The sequence below is a fragment of the Lolium rigidum genome, chromosome 1 (assembly GCF_022539505.1).
Source record: "Lolium rigidum isolate FL_2022 chromosome 1, APGP_CSIRO_Lrig_0.1, whole genome shotgun sequence".
Classification (NCBI taxonomy): Eukaryota; Viridiplantae; Streptophyta; class Magnoliopsida; order Poales; family Poaceae; genus Lolium; species Lolium rigidum.
Window position 1 is genome coordinate 105,812,463 of NC_061508.1, and position 22,137 is coordinate 105,834,599.

At 44.2% G+C, this 22,137-nt stretch overlaps 1 protein-coding gene across 1 annotated transcript; it reads right to left on the minus strand.

Moving 5' to 3' along the window:
- Positions 1 to 785: 785 nt before the first annotated feature.
- On the minus strand, positions 786 to 5,956 carry LOC124679165. Its single transcript, XM_047214975.1, has 6 exons — positions 5,481 to 5,956; positions 2,926 to 3,115; positions 2,761 to 2,841; positions 1,745 to 1,852; positions 1,382 to 1,651; positions 786 to 1,048 (listed from the first exon to the last, which is right to left on the minus strand). The coding sequence occupies exons 1-6, from the start codon at positions 5,942 to 5,944 to the stop codon at positions 953 to 955; spliced, it is 1,209 nt and encodes a 402-aa protein (XP_047070931.1). The 5' UTR covers positions 5,945 to 5,956; the 3' UTR covers positions 786 to 952.
- Positions 5,957 to 22,137: the final 16,181 nt, after the last annotated feature.

Here is a 22,137-nt window from a genome sequence, read left to right on the forward strand (position 1 = left end):
GTTTCTTGAAATCTGGCCGACTTGCCAACTCAGCTTTCTCCCGAGATTCCCGGTCAACCGGACCACAGACCGGAGCGTCCGGCGCACGGCCCGGTCGGACCGGGCCAGGGACCGGACCCGCCGGTCAAAACCGGGCGGCAGACCGGACCCTGACCGGAGCCTCGAAGTGTCGCGCAGTACTCCCTTCGGTTGGCATCAGCGTAGAGCCCGGTTGGCGCCGGGGCGCCCGGTCGAGCACCCGGTCCGACCTGGCCAGGGACCGGACCCGCCGGTCCAAACCGGGCGGCAGACCAGACCCCGACCGGGGGCAACTCCATGTCTTCCAGTACGTCGCCCGGAAGGCATCAGCACAGGGGTCGGTTGGCGCCGGAGCGCCCGGCCGTGCGCCCGGTCGACCGGGCGGCAGACCGGAGCCTACCGGCGCACGGGCCGGTCCAACCGGGCCTCTGACCAGCTGCCAGCTGTAGACCCCTTTTTGATTGTTGTCGAAGTGGGGGGTCTCCTTTAGCCTTCTTGTTCCTTTAATACACCATTTATGCCTTTTTAGCTAATACCTGGGATTATCCTTTCAAAAATGTATTAGGCCAAATACTCTAGCACGGTGTCATTGTTACCAAAATAATGGATAAGGGTAAAATACCCTTACAGCCAGGGGCGCGGCTGGGCCGAATAACGTCGTTCGGATGTAAAAAAACGGCTGCCGAGGACCTCGTCGGGGAGACGGCTGGAGATGCTCTAAGGGACGAAGGCTTGCACTGCTGAAAAAAATGAGAAATAAAATGAAGTAGACGCACAATCTGAAAGTTGCAACTTGAAGGTAGACCGCATATTCAGTAAATTCACTGCGATCCAAAACTATTTACACAGGAGGGCTACAACCCAACATTAACATCGTTAAGCAACCACATGATGCAATGTACTTATCGGCCTACCGCAAACCCAGCCACCGAGCTCAGTGCGCCATCTTGTAGCACAAAGCACTGTCCCAGATCATCCGCACATCAGATTCCAGCATCTTCTTCAGAGAGTCTGCCTCTTTATTGCCGTCCTGGGAAATGAACAAGAAGGACAATCATTGTGCTGTTCAATCCACCGTCAATTCAGAAGATACACCAGCGACAATTACAGATCAGAGTACCCATATGTTGGTACGATAACAAGATGTTCATACTAGGTGTGCACATGGCATACTAATGAAATAGGCAGAAATGAATAGGGCCTTTTTAAAGGTACTTTGAACTTTCATTTTAGAGGAATGCCTGTTTGAACATTAGCCAGCATAAATAAAATGCATAAAAGTAAATGTAACAAAAAATATAGTAACTTGCTCAAACTGATGCACTGTGCCATTATCTTATGAATCAATTTACTCTTTACTAACCTGCAGTCTCTTTGATATGCCAGTTAGTTTAAAGGTAACTTCATTGGAAACCTCTCCAGTCGAGCTTCGGTGGTCAAACCGATCAGCGTGTCTCAGCTTGAACCTTAATGTTTTATTCCTGAAAGCTTTGTAGTTGGTATGCCACACTCCAACTATGCTGAACCTCTCACCAATCGACTCCTTCCCAAATGGCCATCTGAGTCCTCCTTTTACATTAGGATCAAGAATAGCAGAAGACACTAAGCTCTGTGTGGCATTTTCCACCTCAGGCTGCAAGTGATATCAAATGAGTCAGCCGAACATAAGCTTTTTTTCGAAGAAAAGAAGGCAGAGAGGATCAAGGTAGTTCCAACATGAACTCACATCTACGTTTTTCAGGATCCTTTTAGTACTCAACATCAGCCTTAAGTCAAGATCTTGCGACAAACAGGATATGTCTTCCACCAACTGTCGTATCTGGTTCAATTCAACCTGCACGAGAAGTAACAGTGGAGAAAATGAGAAGAAAAATTATCGTTAGCCAGTGGCTTATAATAAATAGTGTAGTGCATACGAACGATTTAGCACAGCCACGGTATGTAAATCACATATCATCTAACCAAATGCCCCTATTCATTTGATATAAATGAAAATTTCAAGATTTCCTCACCTATCTGCATGGGAATATGTTATACCAAACAATATGTGGCAGAATGGAAAAAATAGCATCCACCAGTGACTAGAACAATCTCACTTCAATTAATATAAAGCAAACTGTCAGTAAGCAAAATAATGAATTGCGTTTTAGTTAAGAAGTTATCAGACTGAGTTTAACTTATTTCTGCAGTTTTTTTAAGCTACGGAGCACAAGGATTTTAGAGATTGACATTCTGCTATAGACCTACGAACAAGATATGTGACTGCTTTAGAAAAATAATTCTTTCATAAGTATTTGCATGCTTCAAATTTATTATTATTTTTGTAAGCGTGGCTACATCTGAATTGCCAACAATTTCACTGAATCAAAATAAGCATGATACTCCCTCCATTCGGTTTTACAAGAACTATTAAGTTTCTCTGAAGTCAAACCTTTTTAAGTCACAAATATCAACATCTATAATACCAAATCGTTGTCACTAGACCTATCACAGAATATGTTTTCATAATGTGCTTATAGGGTCCTGTAGATGTTTTTCATGAATTACTTATCTTGACATTCTTGGGATTCTTAAATTTCAGGCGAAAAAGAATAAAACTATGTATAATCCCCCCATATTTCACACTATGCATTTAGCAATAACCTATACAAAACTACATTGAGGTAATGGGAGAAGTCAGAAACTCCAGAGTTGAGAGTTGTAAGAACCAAAATAAAAGCAAGGGCAGACTGGAAGGCACACCTTATGGATTGCAAGCTTCCCATCTTCTTGCACGGTGCATTTGCAAGACATGGTAGAATCACTTTGGTGCTTGTCAAATATCTATCACACATTTAATGGACAGAAATGATTAACTAGTCTGAACAAACAAGCTAGGATAAGTATCACATCGTTAGACGTGCAAACCTTGACATGGTAGTGCTCTTTTGATGAGTCGAACTCCAGACCCATCAGCTTAACAGCTGATTGCTCCATGTCTTCAAAACACTCCCTGGGCACATTAGTGTAGAAGGATTTACGGACGTGGCTCTTCAATCCTTCGTTCCCAGCTTTTGCAGCGTCGCGGAGGGACTCCAAGGAGATATGTGATCCACCACTATGCACACCAGCATTACTACTTAGCATTCTTTGCTAGCTCATCACAAGGTAATGAAATAAGAGAGAATAGCCAAAATACCACCAATCAAAACCAAAAGTGCCAAAATACCAGTAGTGAAAACCAAAGTGCCAAGATACCACTCAAGTCCAGTTTTCTCATGGCAAAATACCACTACTGTCTAATGTCAAACAGATTCCGTTAGTCAAACTGTCAGTTTTTTCTGACTTACCAAAACTAACCTTGTCCTCATGAAGGGAAAAAAAAACCCGTCCCTTCTATCCTTTCTCCTCCTGTAACTCTCTCCTGCAGCTTCTACAGAGAAGAACAATGGCAGCGCAGCTTCCCCCCCTGCTACAACCTCCCCTGCCCCGCTCGATAGTATATCCATTCAATTTCAGGTAACTATATTTTCAGCCCCTGATGGCTCGATAGCATATTATACTTGACAACGGTTTGTTGAAAGTTTTGTCAAAACAGCTTACTTCATTTGATCAACTTTTTTTTCTCTTGAGAATCAATTTGATCATTGCCAGCTTTTAGAATCAGTTTCATGATTGTCATGATTGACGGCTTCACATTTCTGCAAATTGGTTCATTGTAAATTGGCGTGGTGTTGGTAATCAATCATGTCTTAACTGCATAAGTATGAACTGCTAAACAATCTCTAATTGGTTTGTATTCTGTGGATGTTTTGTCGATGGAAAATGCTTTGTATCAGTCGGAGGCTGTAACCATCCGTGCCTCCGGGTCGCGCGGCGTCGGCTTCCCTCCATCGCTTGGTCCTGGTGAAGCCACGTCGCCAACAGTTGAAAAGTCAAAACTTGACGGGAGACAGCGGTAGACGTGGGGCCCATGCTCTTTCTTATCTCCTACCCATCTTCTCCACTCGTTTCTTCCTCGCGGAGCATGCGCAGCCACATCTCTACACAAGCGCTGCGCCACCGCCATTGCGCTCGCGCGCTGCTGCTGCCGGCTGTTCCCGCACAGCTCCAGCCTAGGCCACCCTGCCGCTGCTCTACTTGCACCTCGCCGACCGCTGCCCCACACACCCGAGCGCGCTAGCTCCTCTCCCTGGCAAGCCGCACCCCGTCGCTTGCTGCAAAAAAGATGCCCCAGCTTCCAGCGACGGTCGCTGCTGCTACCAACACCGGTGGTTGGTGCTGCAAGGGCCTCAACTTCATGCGCCGCTTGGTGCAAAGGAAGAACGCCGCTGCTACCACAGGCAACCGACGTTGCTGCCAACGGCGGCCGCCCCTGCTACCACCGGCAAACGGTGCTGCTGCCAATGGTGTCCGCCCCTGCTACCACCGGCAACCACCGCTGCTGAAAACGATGACCGCCCTGCTTCCATCGACACTCGCCGCTGCTGCAAATGACGACCGCAGCTGCTACCACCGGCAGACGATGCTGCTGCCAATGGCGTCCACGGCTGCTACCACCGGTAACCACCGATGCTTCCATCGGCATCCGCCGCCGCTGCAAACTACGGCTGCCCCTGCTACCATCGGCAACCGCCGTTGCTGCAAGTGGCCGGAGTCGCAGCTTCAAATGACCACAACATGAGCTGCAAATGGTTAGTGCGGGAGTTACATGCAACCGAGCAGTGGTATGATGCGACCAGCATCTTCTCCGACAACGGCCGCGCCTCCCTGCTGCAAGGAGCTTCCTCGCCGGCGGCGGTCACGGCTTCGGCGCGTAGCATGCGAAGAACGTGGGGGTCCAGGGGATGTGCTGCGAAGCCACCTCCACAGCTCCACTACTGCTAGGCCCTTCCTCGCCGGTGGCGGAGACTGGCGGCGCTCTTCGGCGGAGCTGCAACCGGAGGCGGGGGAGTAGGAGTGCTCAGAACTGCCATGGTTTTTGGCTGGACCTTTCGAGAGGAGGGTGGGTTGGGAGGTGATATTTTCTGTTCTTGTGCTGGAGGTTGCGGGAGCGAAGGATGTGCGCTGGCACTGTGTTGGTGGTCCCGATCTAATCAAACCGCTCAGGCTGACGCGATCGTGCGGTCCGGAAGCCGGAGGCTGCGGGGCAAAAATCCTTCGGAGGATCCTCAGCGCTCTCCTTTGTCGATTGCAGGGTTGTTACAATTTCCTTCAGCTGACTACCACGCAATGTCAGTAATTTGCCTTCAGCTGATTACCACGCAATGTCAGTAAAACTAATAGTAACAACTTACGTACTTATTGTAAGTTTATAACCATGAGAATGGGGAACCAAACCACATATATGAGTCCACGGAGACATGTGATCCACCACTACGCGCACAAGCGTTACCACTTCGCATGCTTTGCACGCTCATTGCAACAAGGTAGTGAAGAAAAAAATAAAAGAAAAACAGACGGTGTAAGAGAAGAAGACTCACGGTTGGAACAGGACCTTCCCCACCCTGGCAACGAGGCTCAGCTTAAGTACTTCCTCCTTCCTGCTGGGAACATCGTGCGTCGCCCTCTCCGCCGCAGCGAGAAGTTGTGTCAGGAACCTGTCGGCGATGGCGGCGGCGGCGGCCTCCGCTGAGGAGCGGGAGGAGCCATTCGGGGAGGAGAGCGAAAGGACGAGGGGCTTGGAGCCGGTCTTGCGCTCGACGGGCTCGCACGCGAAGGGCTCGAGACGGAAAGATTCCGCGTCGTCGGAGTCGGGGGAGAAGGGCGGGAGCGGGGACCAGCGGGAGACGCAGCCGGCGGCGTGGATGATCTTGTTGTTGGACGGGCGGAGCTGGTGTCGGCCACGAGGGGAAGAGGAGGAGATGGAGAGGGAGGCAAGGGAGGAGGTGGGCGGGGCGGGGTCGGAGCCGCCGGAGCGGCGCTTGTGGGGCGGGAGGTAGGCCATGGCCGGCGGCTTTGAGGTTCTTGGGGGTTGAGCAGCGGTGAAAAGCGTAGTTGGGGGTATGCCGCTCTCCATCAAGAAGTTGACCAAGCCTGACTGGCAGATGCTTCTGGACAAAGTGGACCGCTACCTTGCTACTTGGAAAGCAAGGTTAATGAGTAAAGCCGGACGTTTGGAGATGCTCAACTCTGTCCTTACTTCTCTAGCCGTATACTTGATGACAATCAATGACATGCCACCTTGGGTGCGAACAGAATTCGACAGACGTAGAAGAGCTTGGCTCTGGGCTGGGGAAGCTACTTGTAGTGGAGGCAAATGCAGAGTTAACTGGCGGCAGGTATGCAGGCCAAAAGCTTTGGGTGGGCTTGGGGTTCACTGCATTAAAGCCTTCGGTACCGCCTTGAGGTTACGTTGGTTATGGCACAAATGGAAGAACCCATCACGGCCTTGGGCGCACATGCCCATTCACGCAAGCAAAAACGAGAGGGAGCTCTTTTCTGCCGCAACTAAAATCACCATTGGGAATGGTAAAACCGCCACCTTCCGGACGGATAGATGGCTCAAAGACCAAGCACCTTGCTCCATCGCACTCGACATCTTCAAGATCTCCGTCCGAAAAACAGAACCGTTCATGAAGCATTACAAAACAACAAATGGTTGCGGGACCTGCGTTTTCAACTCTCCATTGACCATCTTCCGCAGCCTTCTTTGCCTTGCTCGAGCTTCTAGAGGAGGTAACTTTATCTCGATGAATCGGATGACATCTCTTGGCGGTTTGATACGAAGGGATCCTATACCGCCGGATCCGCATACAAGATTCGGCTCCTAGGGTCGACAAACACAAACTTCAAAAAGGTCGTTTGGTCGGGCTGGGCACCAGCTAGGTGCAAATTCTTCATTTGGACTCTAATGCTAAACAAAGTGCTAACCGCGGATGCTCTGCTGCGACGGCATTGGGAGAATGAGTACTTCTGCCCACTTTGCCGCAGAAATTTGGAAACCCCAACTCACCTTTTCACCGAGTGCACCTATACCATCGAGATTTGGACAATAATGGCGGCACGCCTAAATTTGAATGCTATTCAACCATGCAAATGGATAGGCAAAGACATGACAATTCAAGAGTGGTTCACAACCATTGTGGGTAAACATCCCAAAAGCGAAAGAAAGGAGATTTTCCCTGCAGCAAACTTGATCTGTTGGGAACTTTGGAAGGAACGAAATAGAAGAATCTTCGACAAAAAAGAGCAGGATGTGGCCGGATTGATTGGCAAGATTATGGACGAGGCCAGGGCATGGAAGCAAGCCGGAGCTCCAATCCCTCTTGTTGACCAGGCCAGTGGAGCCCCTTTTGATCCGGGTTAGGTGTTTCGCCCGTTTGTTTTCTCCTTTTTTCTCTTCTCTTCGCTTTTTGCTCTTCGTACCCGTGCTGTTCGGACCGGGTCTCCCTTTTGTATGCTTTGCCTTCTATTGCAATGAAAACAGCAGCTCTCCTGCTGACATTCAAAAAAAAAAAAGCGTAGTTGGCGGTGGTACCCGGCTTAAATACTTCGATAATATAATTAGTACAATTAATTGTGGGATTACCCGAAGAGTCGCGACGCATAGTAGTACTTCTTCAGTTTCCAAGCACTAATTTGGGCATTAATATTCGTGCATATGAGGGTCGATGCTTTGCTGTTTTGGCTCTCCGAATTGGTGATCTCAACCGGTGTCCATTTGTATTTTCGTACAGAATTTGAGGTTAAAAAGTAGTGAGTTCATCCAGGAATCAACACCCAGTCATCCTATTTGCAACAATGCCATTGACTTTTCGTTAGTAGGGCATGTCTACCGCAAAAAGATCGGATTATCCGTTTCGGTCCATGCAGATGCGGGAAACACTAATCTAGCATGTGTTAGTAGAAAACAAAAAAAGACCCTACATGGTACAATCAGATCTAGCTGAGGAAGAAGGCCACGAGAATTACCACTAGACGTATAGGTGCGAAACTTGATAAACCGCGTTAGGGCACTGCAGTACTCGATCTGTTCCAAGCCGATCCCACAAACAACTCTCGGATCCGCGAACTCCTTCGCCTTGAAGCATCACACGTGCAATGCCTCTACCGGTATCCACACGTACGAGGAGGAGCATCGACGGTGGACTGGTAGATCCAGTACGGTAACTGGACTAAGTGAGGCTAGGGTTTCCACCTCATGAAATGCTCTAATTGTGTCCTTTGGGTAGGATCTTCCCCACTTTATATAGGGAGTGATAACATCGCCAAGTACATGGGGGATAGAGACCTTTTTTCACGAGAAGTCCCTACCAAGGGTTTACAATTCTGGAACTCCCTCCAGAAAATAAAATGGCACTTCAAACTAGGGGCTAAACATAAGGTTCGAAATGGGAAGAGAACCTTTTTCTGGTCGGATTGGTGGGTCGGGAGTGCCCCAATTTGAGAACGGTTTCCACTGCTCTACAGATGTTGCATGGACCCGCACATCACGGTTAGCGGGGTCTACTCTCCTGAAGGGTGGAGGGTGGGCTTCCGCTGGCAGCTGGGCTTGGCGGAGAAGGTAGAATAGGATAACCTGTGTAGGGAATTACACGCTGACCCTTCCTCCTCTCCATGGGAGGATGAGTTCCTAGCCATTACACACGGGCTTTCGGGATCCTTCCGTAGTGTAGTTTGGTTTACGTTTGCGGCACAATGTTGAGCACTTTAGCTCATATGTAATAAACTAACTATTGAAGGAAAGATTTTGAGCAACCCAACTGATGTCTTCTTCTACATATCACTTCATATGTAGAGCTAGAGGGTTCTGGTCAGAGCGAAGGACCAGCCGTTGGTGGAGGAGGCGCGGGGCGTGGTTAGAGGACTTCACGCCAAGATCAGGGAGATGGATGCAGCATAGATCTCATGTGATGCCGACTTATGGCATTTTGATTTGCATGCTTGTATTCCTAAGACCTCTTATGTGGCGTTGTCCTGTGTGTTTGTGTGTGTGATCCTTGGGATCGAACCTATTTGTATGACTTGTTTGTTATGAGGCTTTATTTATAAAGTCGGGCTGAGGCCTTATGTTTAAAAAATATAGGGAGTGACTCTGGGCTTCACAACACTTGCAGCCCACTCACTTGCGCCCTATTTTTATCACTGTGAGTCTTATGTGACGGACTTAGTCCTGGTTCGGTTCGAGTACAACTCGAACCGACTCCATTTCAGTCGGATCACATCCAACTAGCTCCTTTCTCTTAAGTGTGTGATCCTGCATGTTGACGACTACTTGGACACGACTAGAGTTACTCCTCCAAGTATTTTGTCATGGCTCCGAGTCTCACTCGCTTCCGTGAACACTTGGTCTCAAGTCGATAACTGGTAGCGGCTCCTAGCGAAACGTGACAGCTCCCAAATGATGTAAAGTCATAGCGACTAACCTTTAGATTCACCCGACTAACTCTTAGTCGACCGCCTCGGTTAACACTTAACCAATCACGCATGGCCATGCTTCCCTAATCATAGCATTCGAGATGGCCCAGAGAATATCTGAAAGGACACGGATGTCGCCTAGAGGGGGGGTGAATAGGCGGTTTAAAACTTTTACGAGATGGGCTTAACAAGTGCGGAATAAAACTAGCGTTTACTTTGTCAAGCCCAAAGCCTATATACTATGGTTCACCTATGTGCACCAACAACTTATGCTAAGCAATACAAGCAACTTATGTGATAGCAAGATATATATAACTTCAAGCACGATGGCTATCACAAGGTAAAGTGCATAAGTAAAGAGCTCGGGTATAGAGATAACCGAGGCACGCGGGAGACGAAGATTTATCCCGAAGTTCACACTCTTGCGAGTGCTAATCTCCGTTGGAGAGGTGCGGTGGCTTAGTGCTCCCGAACGCCACAAGAGGCTCACCTTGAGGTGTGGTTGCTCGATGCACACCAACGCCACAAAGGCCTCACCCCAAGATGCGGTACTCACACCACACACCGAACGCCACGAAGGCGCCTCACCTAAATCTCCGGTGACCCTCGCCACAAAGGCCTAGGTCACGGTTCCACTAAGGGATTTCCTTCGAGGCGGAAACCGGGCCTTACACAAAGAGTGGGGCACACATCCACAACTTAATTGGAGGCTCCCAACAAACCGCCACAAAGGCCTAGAATCCGTCTAGGGTTCCAAGAACCCAAGAGTAACAACCTTCTTGCTTTCACCACCACGAATCACCGTGGAGAACTCAAACCGATGCACCAAATGCAATGGCAAGAACACCACAAAGATGCTCAAGTCCTTCTCTCTCAAATTCCAACAAAGCTACAAAAGCTATTGGGGGAATAAGAGAGGAAGAACAAAGGAATTCACAAAGAACACCAAGATCAAGATCTAGAGAGTTCCACTCACAAAGAGATGGATTTGATTGGTGGAAATGTAGATCTAGATCTCCTCTCTCTTTTCCCTCAAATGGGGGCAAGAATCACAGAGGGATTGAGAGATAGAGCAAGCTTCTCTAGTTCAACAATGGAGGAGAGAGAGAGTCAGAGAAGCCACAGCCCAAGGAGGAAGAAGGGGTTATTTATACCCCCCAAGAAAATCGAGCCGTTGGGCAAAACCAGGGCCGGATATTCCGGCCCAAGTTGGGGCCGGATAATCCCCCCCCGGATAATCTGGCCTCAGGGACAAAACCTGGTAAAAATCCGGCCAAATGTCCGGCCCCTATCCAGAGATGCTTTTCTTCTAGTCCTTAGCCGATTTCGAGGCCCCCGGATATTTTGAAAATATCCGGCCCGGATAATCTGGCCCGGAAAATCCGGCCTAGAAACACCAAAACTAAAACGGGCATAACTTTAGCATCCGGACTCCGATTTTGATGATCTTGGGCTTGTTTTGAAGCTAGGAACAAGCTCTACAAGATCATGCAGGAAACCATCATAGTCCAACAAGGGAGGATAGAAACAAATGATGAAAGGTTTGACCTATCTAAACAAGACATACCGGTAAAACCTCCAATCTCGAAAATGCAACAAGTTGCCCGTGCAAAAACCATTCTTGATGAACTAGAGCTTGTCATGAGAATAAGCACAAGCTCTAAATCATCACATGGATAATATCCAAATAATAACCAAGAAAGATGATGAACCAAACTCGAAAACGCAACAAGTGATCTATGCGAAATCTGTTTTCGATGAACTAGAGCTTGTCATGAGAATAAGCACAAGCTCTAAAACATCACATGGATAAGGTCCAAATAACAACCAAGAAAGATGATGCAAGGATGCAAAGGTTTGAGCTCTCTCCGAATGATACGATCGAGTTACTCACTCGAGAGCCCTCTTGGTAGTACGGCAACTAAACTATAAACCGGTCTCCAACTACACTATGAGACCGGTGAGAAAGAAACCCTATCAAGAGCAAACCTTATACTTGCGCATTCCACTTGAGCTTGATGACGACGATCTTGACCTCAACAAGATGGAACGCCTTTCTTGCTTGTGCTTGCTTGACGAAGTCTTGTAGATTGCTCCCCCATAAACCACCATGGGAGAGCTTCTTCTTCGGCGCATCTTCACTTAACCATGACCACCATGTGTATTGCTCCCCCATAATCCACCATGGGAGAGCTTCTTCTTCGGCGCATCTTCACATATCCATGATCATCATATGGATGGCAAGACTCAAGCAAAAGATCTCTTCGAGATGGCTCATTTTGAACTTGCACTTCATTTCTCCATGGCAAGCTTCAAGCTTATGAACTCTTCGAGTTGGCTCATCTTGAACTTGCACTTCATTTCTTCATTCTTCATCATGTTGATGTCTTGAAGTAACTTGAGGGCTCACTTCATCTTCATCTTCAAGACATACTTGACACTTGATATCCTTCATCGATTTCTTCTTATTGCAACCTAATACAAACATGTTGATGTCTTGAAGTAACTTGAGGGCTCACTTCATCTTCATCTTCAAGACATACTTGACACTTGATATCCTTCATCAAATTCTTCTTATTGCAACCTTGAAGCCAACATATGGTTCAAGAGTTGCCTATGGACAAATCCTACAAATATAACTCAATGCAAACATTAGTCCATAGGGATTGTCATTAATTACCAAAACCACACATGGGGGCTCCATGCACTTTCAATCTCCCCCATTTTGGTAATTGATGACAATCTCTTTGAGAGGGTTTATGTAAGGAATTTAAGTAACAAATAAGTTGAATATATAGATCAAACTCCCCCATAATATATGCATGTGTGAATGATCTTGACTTTCATTGCATATATTGGCATTCAAAGCCTAGTGGAGTTTCCTCTAAATATTCAACTATGCAAAGCAACAAGATGCAATGCAATAAAGGCACATGCTTAAGCACAAAGCAAAAACATAACCAAATTCCCTTAAACCCTCCAAACTTCTCCCCAATTGGCACCAATTGCCGAAATGGGTGAAAAATTTAGAAGGCCAATATAGTGAGAGTTCCTCCATAGCGTGTGCATTTCTCATAATTTGAGTGGAATCAAATGCACATATCCAATGACGAATATTTGGAAGGAATCACACTATAGATAGGATCAAAGATTGCAAAAAGATAACAAAGTCAAGAAGCTTCAACAAATGAAGCAAGCAACCAAATGAACCACAAAGAGGATACCAAAATAAAGATAGATATTATGATAAGATCAAGAAGATTGCTCTAAATAATATGAGGAAGCTCCCCAAGGTTTGTGCACAAAACTAGACAATTTGCATTGGAGTATAAAGTGCACAAACATGGAATCATCAATATCATTCAAAAAAAAAAAACAAAAGATACCAAGTGAATCAAACTCTAATGATCACCACAAGATAGTGCTCTAAATCAAATGAGGAAGCTCCCCAAGGTACATGCATAAAATAAAATGTTGCATTTGAATAAAATATGCATAACATGGAATCCTCACTCCCTCATTTAAAACACAAACATTTGTAATAGATCATAGATAGAAAAATAAGCTAAACACTTGCAACAAACAAATAGTTGAGCAACAAGTAAGAGGCACCATAATAAAAAAGCTCAACCAAGATGATATGTGAAAGGCATGATAAAGCATATTATAAGACTATTACAAGGATGAACAAAAAGCATCATCATAGTCTTCAATGAATTATATTGTTTAGCATGACCAATCAACACGCAATAGATATCAAAAGGAGATGTATCATCTCTTATGTGTATAAGTTTCTCTAAGTGGGCAATATCACAAAGATATTTATTCACAAAGAAACATGCACACACAAAATAGATACGCAAGAAAAATAGTATGATATCCAAGACGAAGTCATGCAATATACCAATAAGAATTTTTGCTTAATAGCATGGCCAAAGGCTCAATTTTATCTTATTGTACATTCATGAACTTCAACCACAAACAAATAAAATACATCACAAATATCAACAAGGGATAGAAGATAGTTGGGATGCATTTGAGAAAGGCAACAAGTATCACAAATGAGGATACCAAAAGAAGTAACTAAATTTGCACTTTCATCTATATTGCACATGTGAGAGCCTTGAGTAAATGATATGCAATAAAATTGCTAGATAGGCATAGTTGGGATGGATGAATCATGAGCATGATTTAAAATACTTCCCAACAAATGCACTCATCTCAAATTACTCACATTCACAATAAAGAGGTTTCATTAAGACTTTTGCAAGAAGCACAACATTTGCAAATCAAGAGATTCATGCCAAGATGCAACCATAAGGTTGGATACAAGAAAAGTATGCATGAGAAGATACTTGTTACCAAGATAGCATTGGTGTGGATGTAGTAGATATGTGTTCGTTGACCATCCTAGCTTGCCTCAAGTTACCATTGAGTCACCACTTCTTTCCAAGAGTGAGACAAGCATCCAATGCATATCCATTGTACCTAACACAAAGGTAAGTACAAAATGGTCCCCAAACTAATTGGGTCCGAAGTAGTTAGACACACTACAACATATAGGACAAACTCCACAATTCTATGTGCATATAGATATGAAATTGAATTTCATGCACATCTTAGCCAAATTAGGATTTGATGGAGTTTACCCTATATATTGGATCAATGAAAGTGACACATGCCATAAGATATACATATATTAAATATGCATGCACAATACTTTCAAGGACAAAAGGAAAATACAATTTGGACAAAACATCAAATAAATCAAGAGACAATGGTTGCCCAAATTATATCAAAGAATCAAATCAACACAAGATTGACTCCAAAGACTTATCTCATTATAAGAAGCTAATTAAGCCTAAGCACAAAGGAATGAGATAACCAACTCCCAAGAGAGCAAGGTTCCAACAAATAAACCAAACCCTCGACACTTTTTATGATGGCACAAAGTACCAAAAAGAAAATTTAAGTCTCCCAAAACCAAATTTTTGATAATGATCAAGAGAAGTTTAAGAATTATAACAAATATAGGAGAGCTCCCCCAAGATTAGTGCATTATCTAGGATTTAGAATATGGATACAAAATGCACAAAACTAGGATCATCACGCTACCTATATCTACTAAAAAATGCTAAGAAAGTTTGAATAGACAAATTAGATCCAAAAGTTGCAAGGAAGACACATGGGAGTCAAAGCAAAACAAATTCATGGCAATAAATAAGGAAACTTGAACACAAGAGCCAATGTAGATATGATCAATAAATATCTACCTCATAATTGATTACCACTTGTCCTAGGACAAGAGGTATTATGAAATATTTTCCGGTGGTAGTTTGTAAGTTTACATAAGATTATATTTACAACGAACAAAGCATATGGTAAAAGATAAGAGTTAACCATCATGCAAAGATAGTTTCTTGATAGCTTCATTTAGTCATACCAACATGCAAGGCAATTAATAGTATTCGTACCAACATGCAAAGCAATTAATAGTATTCATACCAACATGCAAAGCAATTAATAGTATGACTTGAAGCACATGGTTTTCCAAAAATGTATTGAGGGACACGTTGTGAAAAACCATGCCAAGAAAAACTTTCACAAATAAGATCCACAAAGATATTAGCAATGAAGCCATTTAAGCAAATTGGAGCTTGTTTGAGCAAACATGCCACATAGGAGAGAGATAAATTATGGTATCAATTCTATGTGACACAACCTCAAATGTTCACATTTTCTAGGCTTGTAATATGCACAAAGCTTATTACTCCCCCATAATGTGATAAGGAATTTATTTTCACAAGAGGCAAATAAGATCCAAGTAGAGATATTAATGGACATTAGAATTTGAATTTCTCATGAAGATGACATACCACATAGCGACTAGATAATCTTGCAATATCAATTCTAAGTGATATTCCTCATGTACACACATTGTTTAGGATCATGAAATTCCCAAAGGAATATTACTCCCCCAAAATGGGATTGTCCATTAATCGCTCATAAGAGCCATATAAGATACAACAAGATGCAAAGAGGCTCCAACACAAACACAAATACATGGTGTGCAACCCAACATGCATAGACTTGATTTCTCAAGCAAAACAATTAGGAAGCACAACATATACAAACACATGTTAGGAACAAAACTAACACATGCAAAGGGGCGAGTAATTTTCAATATAAATGAGTTGATAACAAGTTACCGCAAGGAGGAACATTGGATATATGATAGTAGCAAGATAATCAAAAGACTTGGCTTGATATAATATAAATGATGAAGATCCCTTAATACTTCATGATGTAGCCAAGTCTCCAATGCCCTCCAACAAGCACCTATTGATCAAGTTTTGGATTGTTGGTCCCCAACTAAGTTGGGTCCTAAGAGGTTAGTCACAAGAGGCTTGGCAACCCAAATGGTTCTTTTCTTGACACCACTTTGAGCACCAACAAATTTGGCAAACACATTGCCACCCTCATCCTTACGAAGAGAATAAACATCATCAATGGTGATAGAGTTGGATGAGGTACCAATAGTGCAAAAGGAGGAGATGTGGCCCTTCTCACGGCATATGTAGCAAGTTCTTTTCTTCTCCTTCTTCTCACTAGATTTCTCCACAATGGGAGCATTGGCTTGATTCTTCTTGGGAAGTGGCATTTCTTCAACTTGAGGTTGAATATGAGTTTGAGCTTGAGGCCCCTTCCCTTTTTTGCTTCTTCTTCAAAGGGCAAGATCTAACATGATGCCCTTCAGTTTTGCACTTAAAGCAAACAATCTTGGCCGGGTCTTTGACTTGTAATTGGCCCTTCTTAATCTTGTTGTTCTTGGACTTGTGCTTGTTGTTGGAGTTGAATCCAAGTCCACTCTTGTCATTGGGGGATTGTTGCACACTTAACATCTTGTCAAGTTTGCATTTCCCTTCATGACCCTTTACCAAGTCGTTCTTCAAAGAAGAGACTTGGGCCTTGAGCTCTTTGATTTCCTATACATGGTTAGTAACAACACAAGTACTAGAGGAAGTAGAACCTTCATTGTTAGAGCAACAAGGCAAGGAAGATAATTCATCACAAGATTTAGCAATATTATGAGTGGATGAATTACTAGGACTAGCACATGGCAATATAACATTTTGAGTAGTAGTGCTAGTACCCACATGAGGCTCACAAGGTGTTGCCTTAGATATTATAGCCTCATGAGCTAACTTTAGCCTATCATGAGAGGCTAGAAGATCCTCATAGGAGCTAGAAAGCTTTCCATGATTTTCTTCCAATTTCCCATAATTGCTAGTTAGCAATTTAAGTTGAGCCCTTAGCTCAACATTCTCCTTCAAGATAGATGCTTCACAAGAAGTAGAGTTAGTAGCACACACATCATTATTAATAGCAATGGGAGAAGGCAATTTGTCATGCTATTTTAGATAAGAAGCTTTAAGTTGCTCATGCGACTCGGTGAGTTTGGTGAGCGCACTCTCAATAACCCTTGAGCCCTTTTTGAGTTGCTCAAAATCCTCAAGGAGTTTAGCATTAACAAACACAAGCTTATCATTTTTTAGCTTTAGTTCATTTGCCACCTCAAGAGCTCTATCCTGGTTTTCCTTTTCTCTAGACAATTCTAGAGCAAAGGTTTCCTCAAGAGCTTCCTTGGTGGTTTGTTCTTCTTCAAGTTCATCCTTTAGAGATGCCACATCATTGGCGTACTCACGTTCAAGAGCACCTTTTTTATCAATGGTGTTCTCATGCATCCAAATAAGTTTTTGGCTCTCAATAGCGGTAGTCAAGATTTCAAAGAAGTAAGAGCAAGCAATTTTATCTTTGAAAATAACCTTGAATACACTCTTACCCTTATCGCGTAGAGAGACAACCCAATCCTCTTCTTCATAAACATCCTCATCCTTATCACCACGAGAAGTATGAGGTTCCATGGTAGGAGATACCGTGGAACCCTTGGCCATAAGGCACATATGAGAACCGTGAGATAAAGATGAGGAGTTACTTGAGGCTCCTTTCAAGATCTTGTCTTGACCAATAGAATCTTTGGTTTCCTCTACAATGTTAGTCACACAACAACTAGAGGAAATAGAAGCATTTTTTATCATGGCCACAAGACAAAGCAAGCATATCATCATTAGATTTATTCAAGCAACTTACACATGATATGAAAGGACTATCAACACAAGCATGTAAATCATTTCTAGTGCTAGATGTGTTTAAGTCCAAAGATGAACCATTGCAATGAGATATAGATGAAGGATCATCAATAGTAAGCTCAATACCGACATTGCAATTTCCATCACCACTCACCATATCATTACTTTGTGTCTTGCCACACATTGGTGAAGTGGATGAAGATGAGAACTCATCACGGCCGGAAGTGGAAGCAATACAATCATCCTTAATAATATTGGACACATCATATTTGTCTTGAAGCTTTGTCCATAATTCATGAGAGCTCCCAAAAGGCATGATTGACGAAGTAACTACATTGCTCACAACAATGGAAAACACATGAGAAGCAAGAGCATCGAGGCAAGAGTTTTTCTCCTCCTCAAGAGATAAATTTTGAGGATCCTTAGGAGAAGAAAAACCCATGCCAAGAAATCGCTCCATGTCCGGGGACATACCCCGTAAGATTTTAAGCACATAAATTTTGCAAAGATCATAATTTGTGCCATCAAATATAAACAAGTTATTGTGCGCTAATCCCCTAACCGACATCTTTACTCTCAAGGCGGTGAAGCCTAAGAATGAGAGACCTTGCTCTGATACCAATTGAAAGGACACGGATGTCGCCTAGAGGGGGGGTGAATAGGCGGTTTAAAACTTTTACGAGATGGGCTTAACAAATGCGGAATAAAACTAGCGTTTACTTTGTCAAGCCCAAAGCCTATATACTATGGTTCACCTATGTGCACCAACAACTTATGCTAAGCAATACAAGCAACTTATGTGATAGCAAGATATATATAACTTCAAGCACGATGGCTATCACAAGGTAAAGTGCATAAGTAAAGAGCTCGGGTATAGAGATAACCGAGGCACGCGGGAGACGAAGATTTATCCCGAAGTTCACACTCTTGCGAGTGCTAATCTCCGTTGGAGAGGTGCGGTGGCTTAGTGCTCCCAAACGCCACAAGAGGCTCACCTTGAGGTGTGGTTGCTCGATGCACACCAACGCCACAAAGGCCTCACCCCAAGATGCGGTACTCACACCACACACCGAACGCCACGAAGGCGCCTCACCTAAATCTCCGGTGACCCTCGCCACAAAGGCCTAGGTCACGGTTCCACTAAGGGATTTCTTTCGAGGCGGAAACCGGGCCTTACACAAAGATTGGGGCACACATCCACAACTTAATTGGAGGCTCCCAACAAACCGTTACAAAGGCCTAGAATCCGTCTAGGGTTCCAAGAACCCAAGAGTAACAACCTTCTTGCTTTCACCACCACGAATCACCGTGGAGAACTCAAACCGATGCACCAAATGCAATGGCAAGAACACCACAAAGATGCTCAAGTCCTTCTCTCTCAAATTCCAACAAAGCTACAAAAGCTATTGGGGGAATAAGAGAGGAAGAACAAAGGAATTCACAAAGAACACCAAGATCAAGATCTAGAGAGTTCCACTCACAAAGAGATGGATTTGATTGGTGGAAATGTAGATCTAGATCTCCTCTCTCTTTTCCCTCAAATGGGGGCAAGAATCATGGAGGGATTGAGAGATAGAGCAAGCTTCTCTAGTTCAACAATGGAGGAGAGAGAGTCAGAGAAGCCACAGCCCAAGGAGGAAGAAGGGGGTATTTATACCCCCCAAGAAAATCGAGCCGTTGGGCAAAACCAGGGCCGGATATTCCGGCCCAAGTTGGGGCCGGATAATCCGCCCCCCGGATAATCCGGCCTCAGGGACAAAACCTGGTAAAAATCCGGCCAAATGTCCGGCCCCTATCCAGAGCTGCTTTTCTTCTGGTCCTTAGCCTATTTTGAGGGGGCCGGATATTTTGGAAATATCCTGCCCGGAAAATCCGGCCTAGCAAACTGCAGAAACACCAAAACTAAAAAGGGCATAACTTTAGCATCCGGACTCCGATTTTGATGATCTTGGGCTTGTTTTGAAGCTAGGAACAAGCTCTACAAGATCATGCAGGAAACCATCATAGTCCAACAAGGGAGGATAGAAATAAATGATGAAAGGTTTGACCTATCTAAACAAGACATACCGGTAAAACCTCCAATCTCGAAAATGCAACAAGTTGCCCGTGCAAAAACCATTCTTGATGAACTAGAGCTTGCCATGAGAATAAGCACAAGCTCTAAATAATCACATGGATAAGATCCAAATAATAACCAAGAAAGATGATGAACCAAACTCGAAAACGCAACAAGTGATCTATGCGAAATCCGTTTTCGATGAACTAGATCTTGTCATGAGAATAAGCACAAGCTCTAAAACATCACATGGATAAGGTCCAAATAACAACCAAGAAAGATGATGCAAGGATGCAAAGGTTTGAGCTCTCTCCGAACGATACGATCGAGTTACTCACTCGAGAGCCCTCTTGATAGTACGACAACTAAACTATAAACCGGTCTCCAACTACACTATGAGACCGGTGAGAAAGAAACCCTATCAAGAGCAAACCTTATACTTGCGCATTCCACTTGAGCTTGATGACGACGATCTTGACCTCAACAAGATGGAACGCCTTTCTTGCTTGTGCTTGCTTGACGAAGTCTTGTAGATTGCTCCCCCATAAACCACCATGGGAGAGCTGCTTCTTCGGCGCATCTTCACTTAACCATGACCACCATGTGGATTGCTCCCCCATAATCCACCATGGGAGAGCTTCTTCTTCGGCGCATCTTCACATATCCATGATCATCATATGGATGGCAAGACTCAAGCAAAAGATCTCTTCGAGATGGCTCATTTTGAACTTGCACTTCATTTCTCCATGGCAAGCTTCAAACTTATGAACTCTTCGAGTTGGCTCATCTTGAACTTGCACTTCATTTCTTCATTCTTCATCATGTTGATGTTTTGAAGTAACTTGAGGGCTCACTTCATCTTCATCTTCAAGACATACTTGACACTTGATATCCTTCATCGATTTCTTCTTATTGCAACCTAATACAAACATGTTGATGTCTTGAAGTAACTTGAGGGCTCACTTCATCTTCATCTTCAAGACATACTTGACACTTGATATCCTTCATCAAATTCTTCTTATTGCAACCTTGAAGCCAACATATGGTTCAAGAGTTGCCTATGGACAACTCCTACAAATATAACTCAATGCAAACATTAGTCCATAGGGATTGTCATTAATTACCAAAACCACACATGGGGGCTCCATGCACTTTCAATATCTCTCCAAGTGGAGGGGCAAAATCCCATCTTGGTTATACATGTCACACGTTTGTTTCTCAGTCGACATGAACTCTGTCTTTATTTTTTTATCATAGTTTTAAAATAGCCTGATATAGGATATAGCCGCTACATGTGAAAAAAAGCCTATAGCGACTATAGCGATATTTTAGCATGCGAATGCCTTTAGCCGCACCTTGCTCGAAAGGCTATAGCCAGACTATAGCGGGACTATAGCCGGCTATTTAAAACTATGCTTTTTTATAGAACATCATTTGACAGAACCTAAGTTGACCGGTCCACAACTCGGATCATAATAACCTTAGGTCTAAGAATTGACTGAGACATGCAAATGACGAATTGCTCGTTGCATCTCATTGTGGGTTAGTTCGACTCGCTAAACACTTTGGCAGAGTCCGTGTAAATCGGATTAGCATGGACCATGCCCATGACAAGTGGAACCGTGTCATTAACCGACTTGCATATTAGTCTGAGTCGTGTGTCCAACACAACCTCAATAACTAAAGACAGTTCATAAACAACATAATATATAGTTCCACAACTGAATCACGTATTCGATGATACATATAAGAGTTCATACAGGGACAACCTTACTTTATGAATACATTGATAAATACGTCATCTATGATTGTCTCTAGGGCATATTTCCAGCAGCGGCTCGACGCAAGATTAAGTCGTTCGCACCGACCCATTCCCCCGCCCATATTTAGGCAAGGAATGTGATGCCGCAAGCATGGCGCAAATCATTCATGTGTCCTCTTGTTTCACCCTGGGCCGTTAGTCATATACTCGAAAAATAGTTAGGGAGTTTTTATTAATATTTGGCCAAAATGACACATCTTTTTACGGAGGGGTTAAACGTAAAATAGGAGATAATCGTATATATTTGATGTCGCACGCCCTACAATTGCTGAGGCTACTCTCAGTCGCACGACCTATTGGTTGCCGTTCTGGCCGGTGGGGTCGGCAACATCGGGGCCACAGCGCGAGCCTAAATCTCAGGTCTCCTGCTGCGCATGGCGATGCTCCCTCTCATCACGGCGATGCCTGGTCCTAGACATGTGTTAAGCTTCATGCACTAGCCAATTGAACCAAAAGTCCGAACTGATGGAAAGGGCTAGGCAATCTACTTATACACTTCAACACCCCCTCTCACGTGTGACGGGAAGACGAGAAGATAAGTCAACACGTGTAGAGAGGCAAAGAGGCAGCGGGAGGCCGTGCGCGGCAGGAGGCTGCGGGGAATTTAGAATAAATTGTGAAAGTCAGGACTCGAACTTGAGACCCTTGCTCTGATACCATGTTAAACTTCATGCACTAGCCAATTGAACCAAAAAATCTGAACTGATGGAAAGGGCTAGGCAATCTACTTATACACTTCAACAACATGGACA

Coding starts and splice junctions, on each gene's coding strand:
- LOC124679165 (XM_047214975.1), bottom strand. CDS start 5,944: ATGGCCTACCTCCCGCCCCACAAGCGCCGCTCCGGCGGCTCCGACCCC. Junction 3,116..5,480: donor GGGAAGGTCCTGTTCCAACC/GTGAGTCTTCTT, acceptor TGGTGTGCATAG/TGGTGGATCACATATCTCCT. Junction 1,853..2,760: donor GGAAGCTTGCAATCCATAAG/GTGTGCCTTCCA, acceptor CTTCTCGTGCAG/GTTGAATTGAACCAGATACG.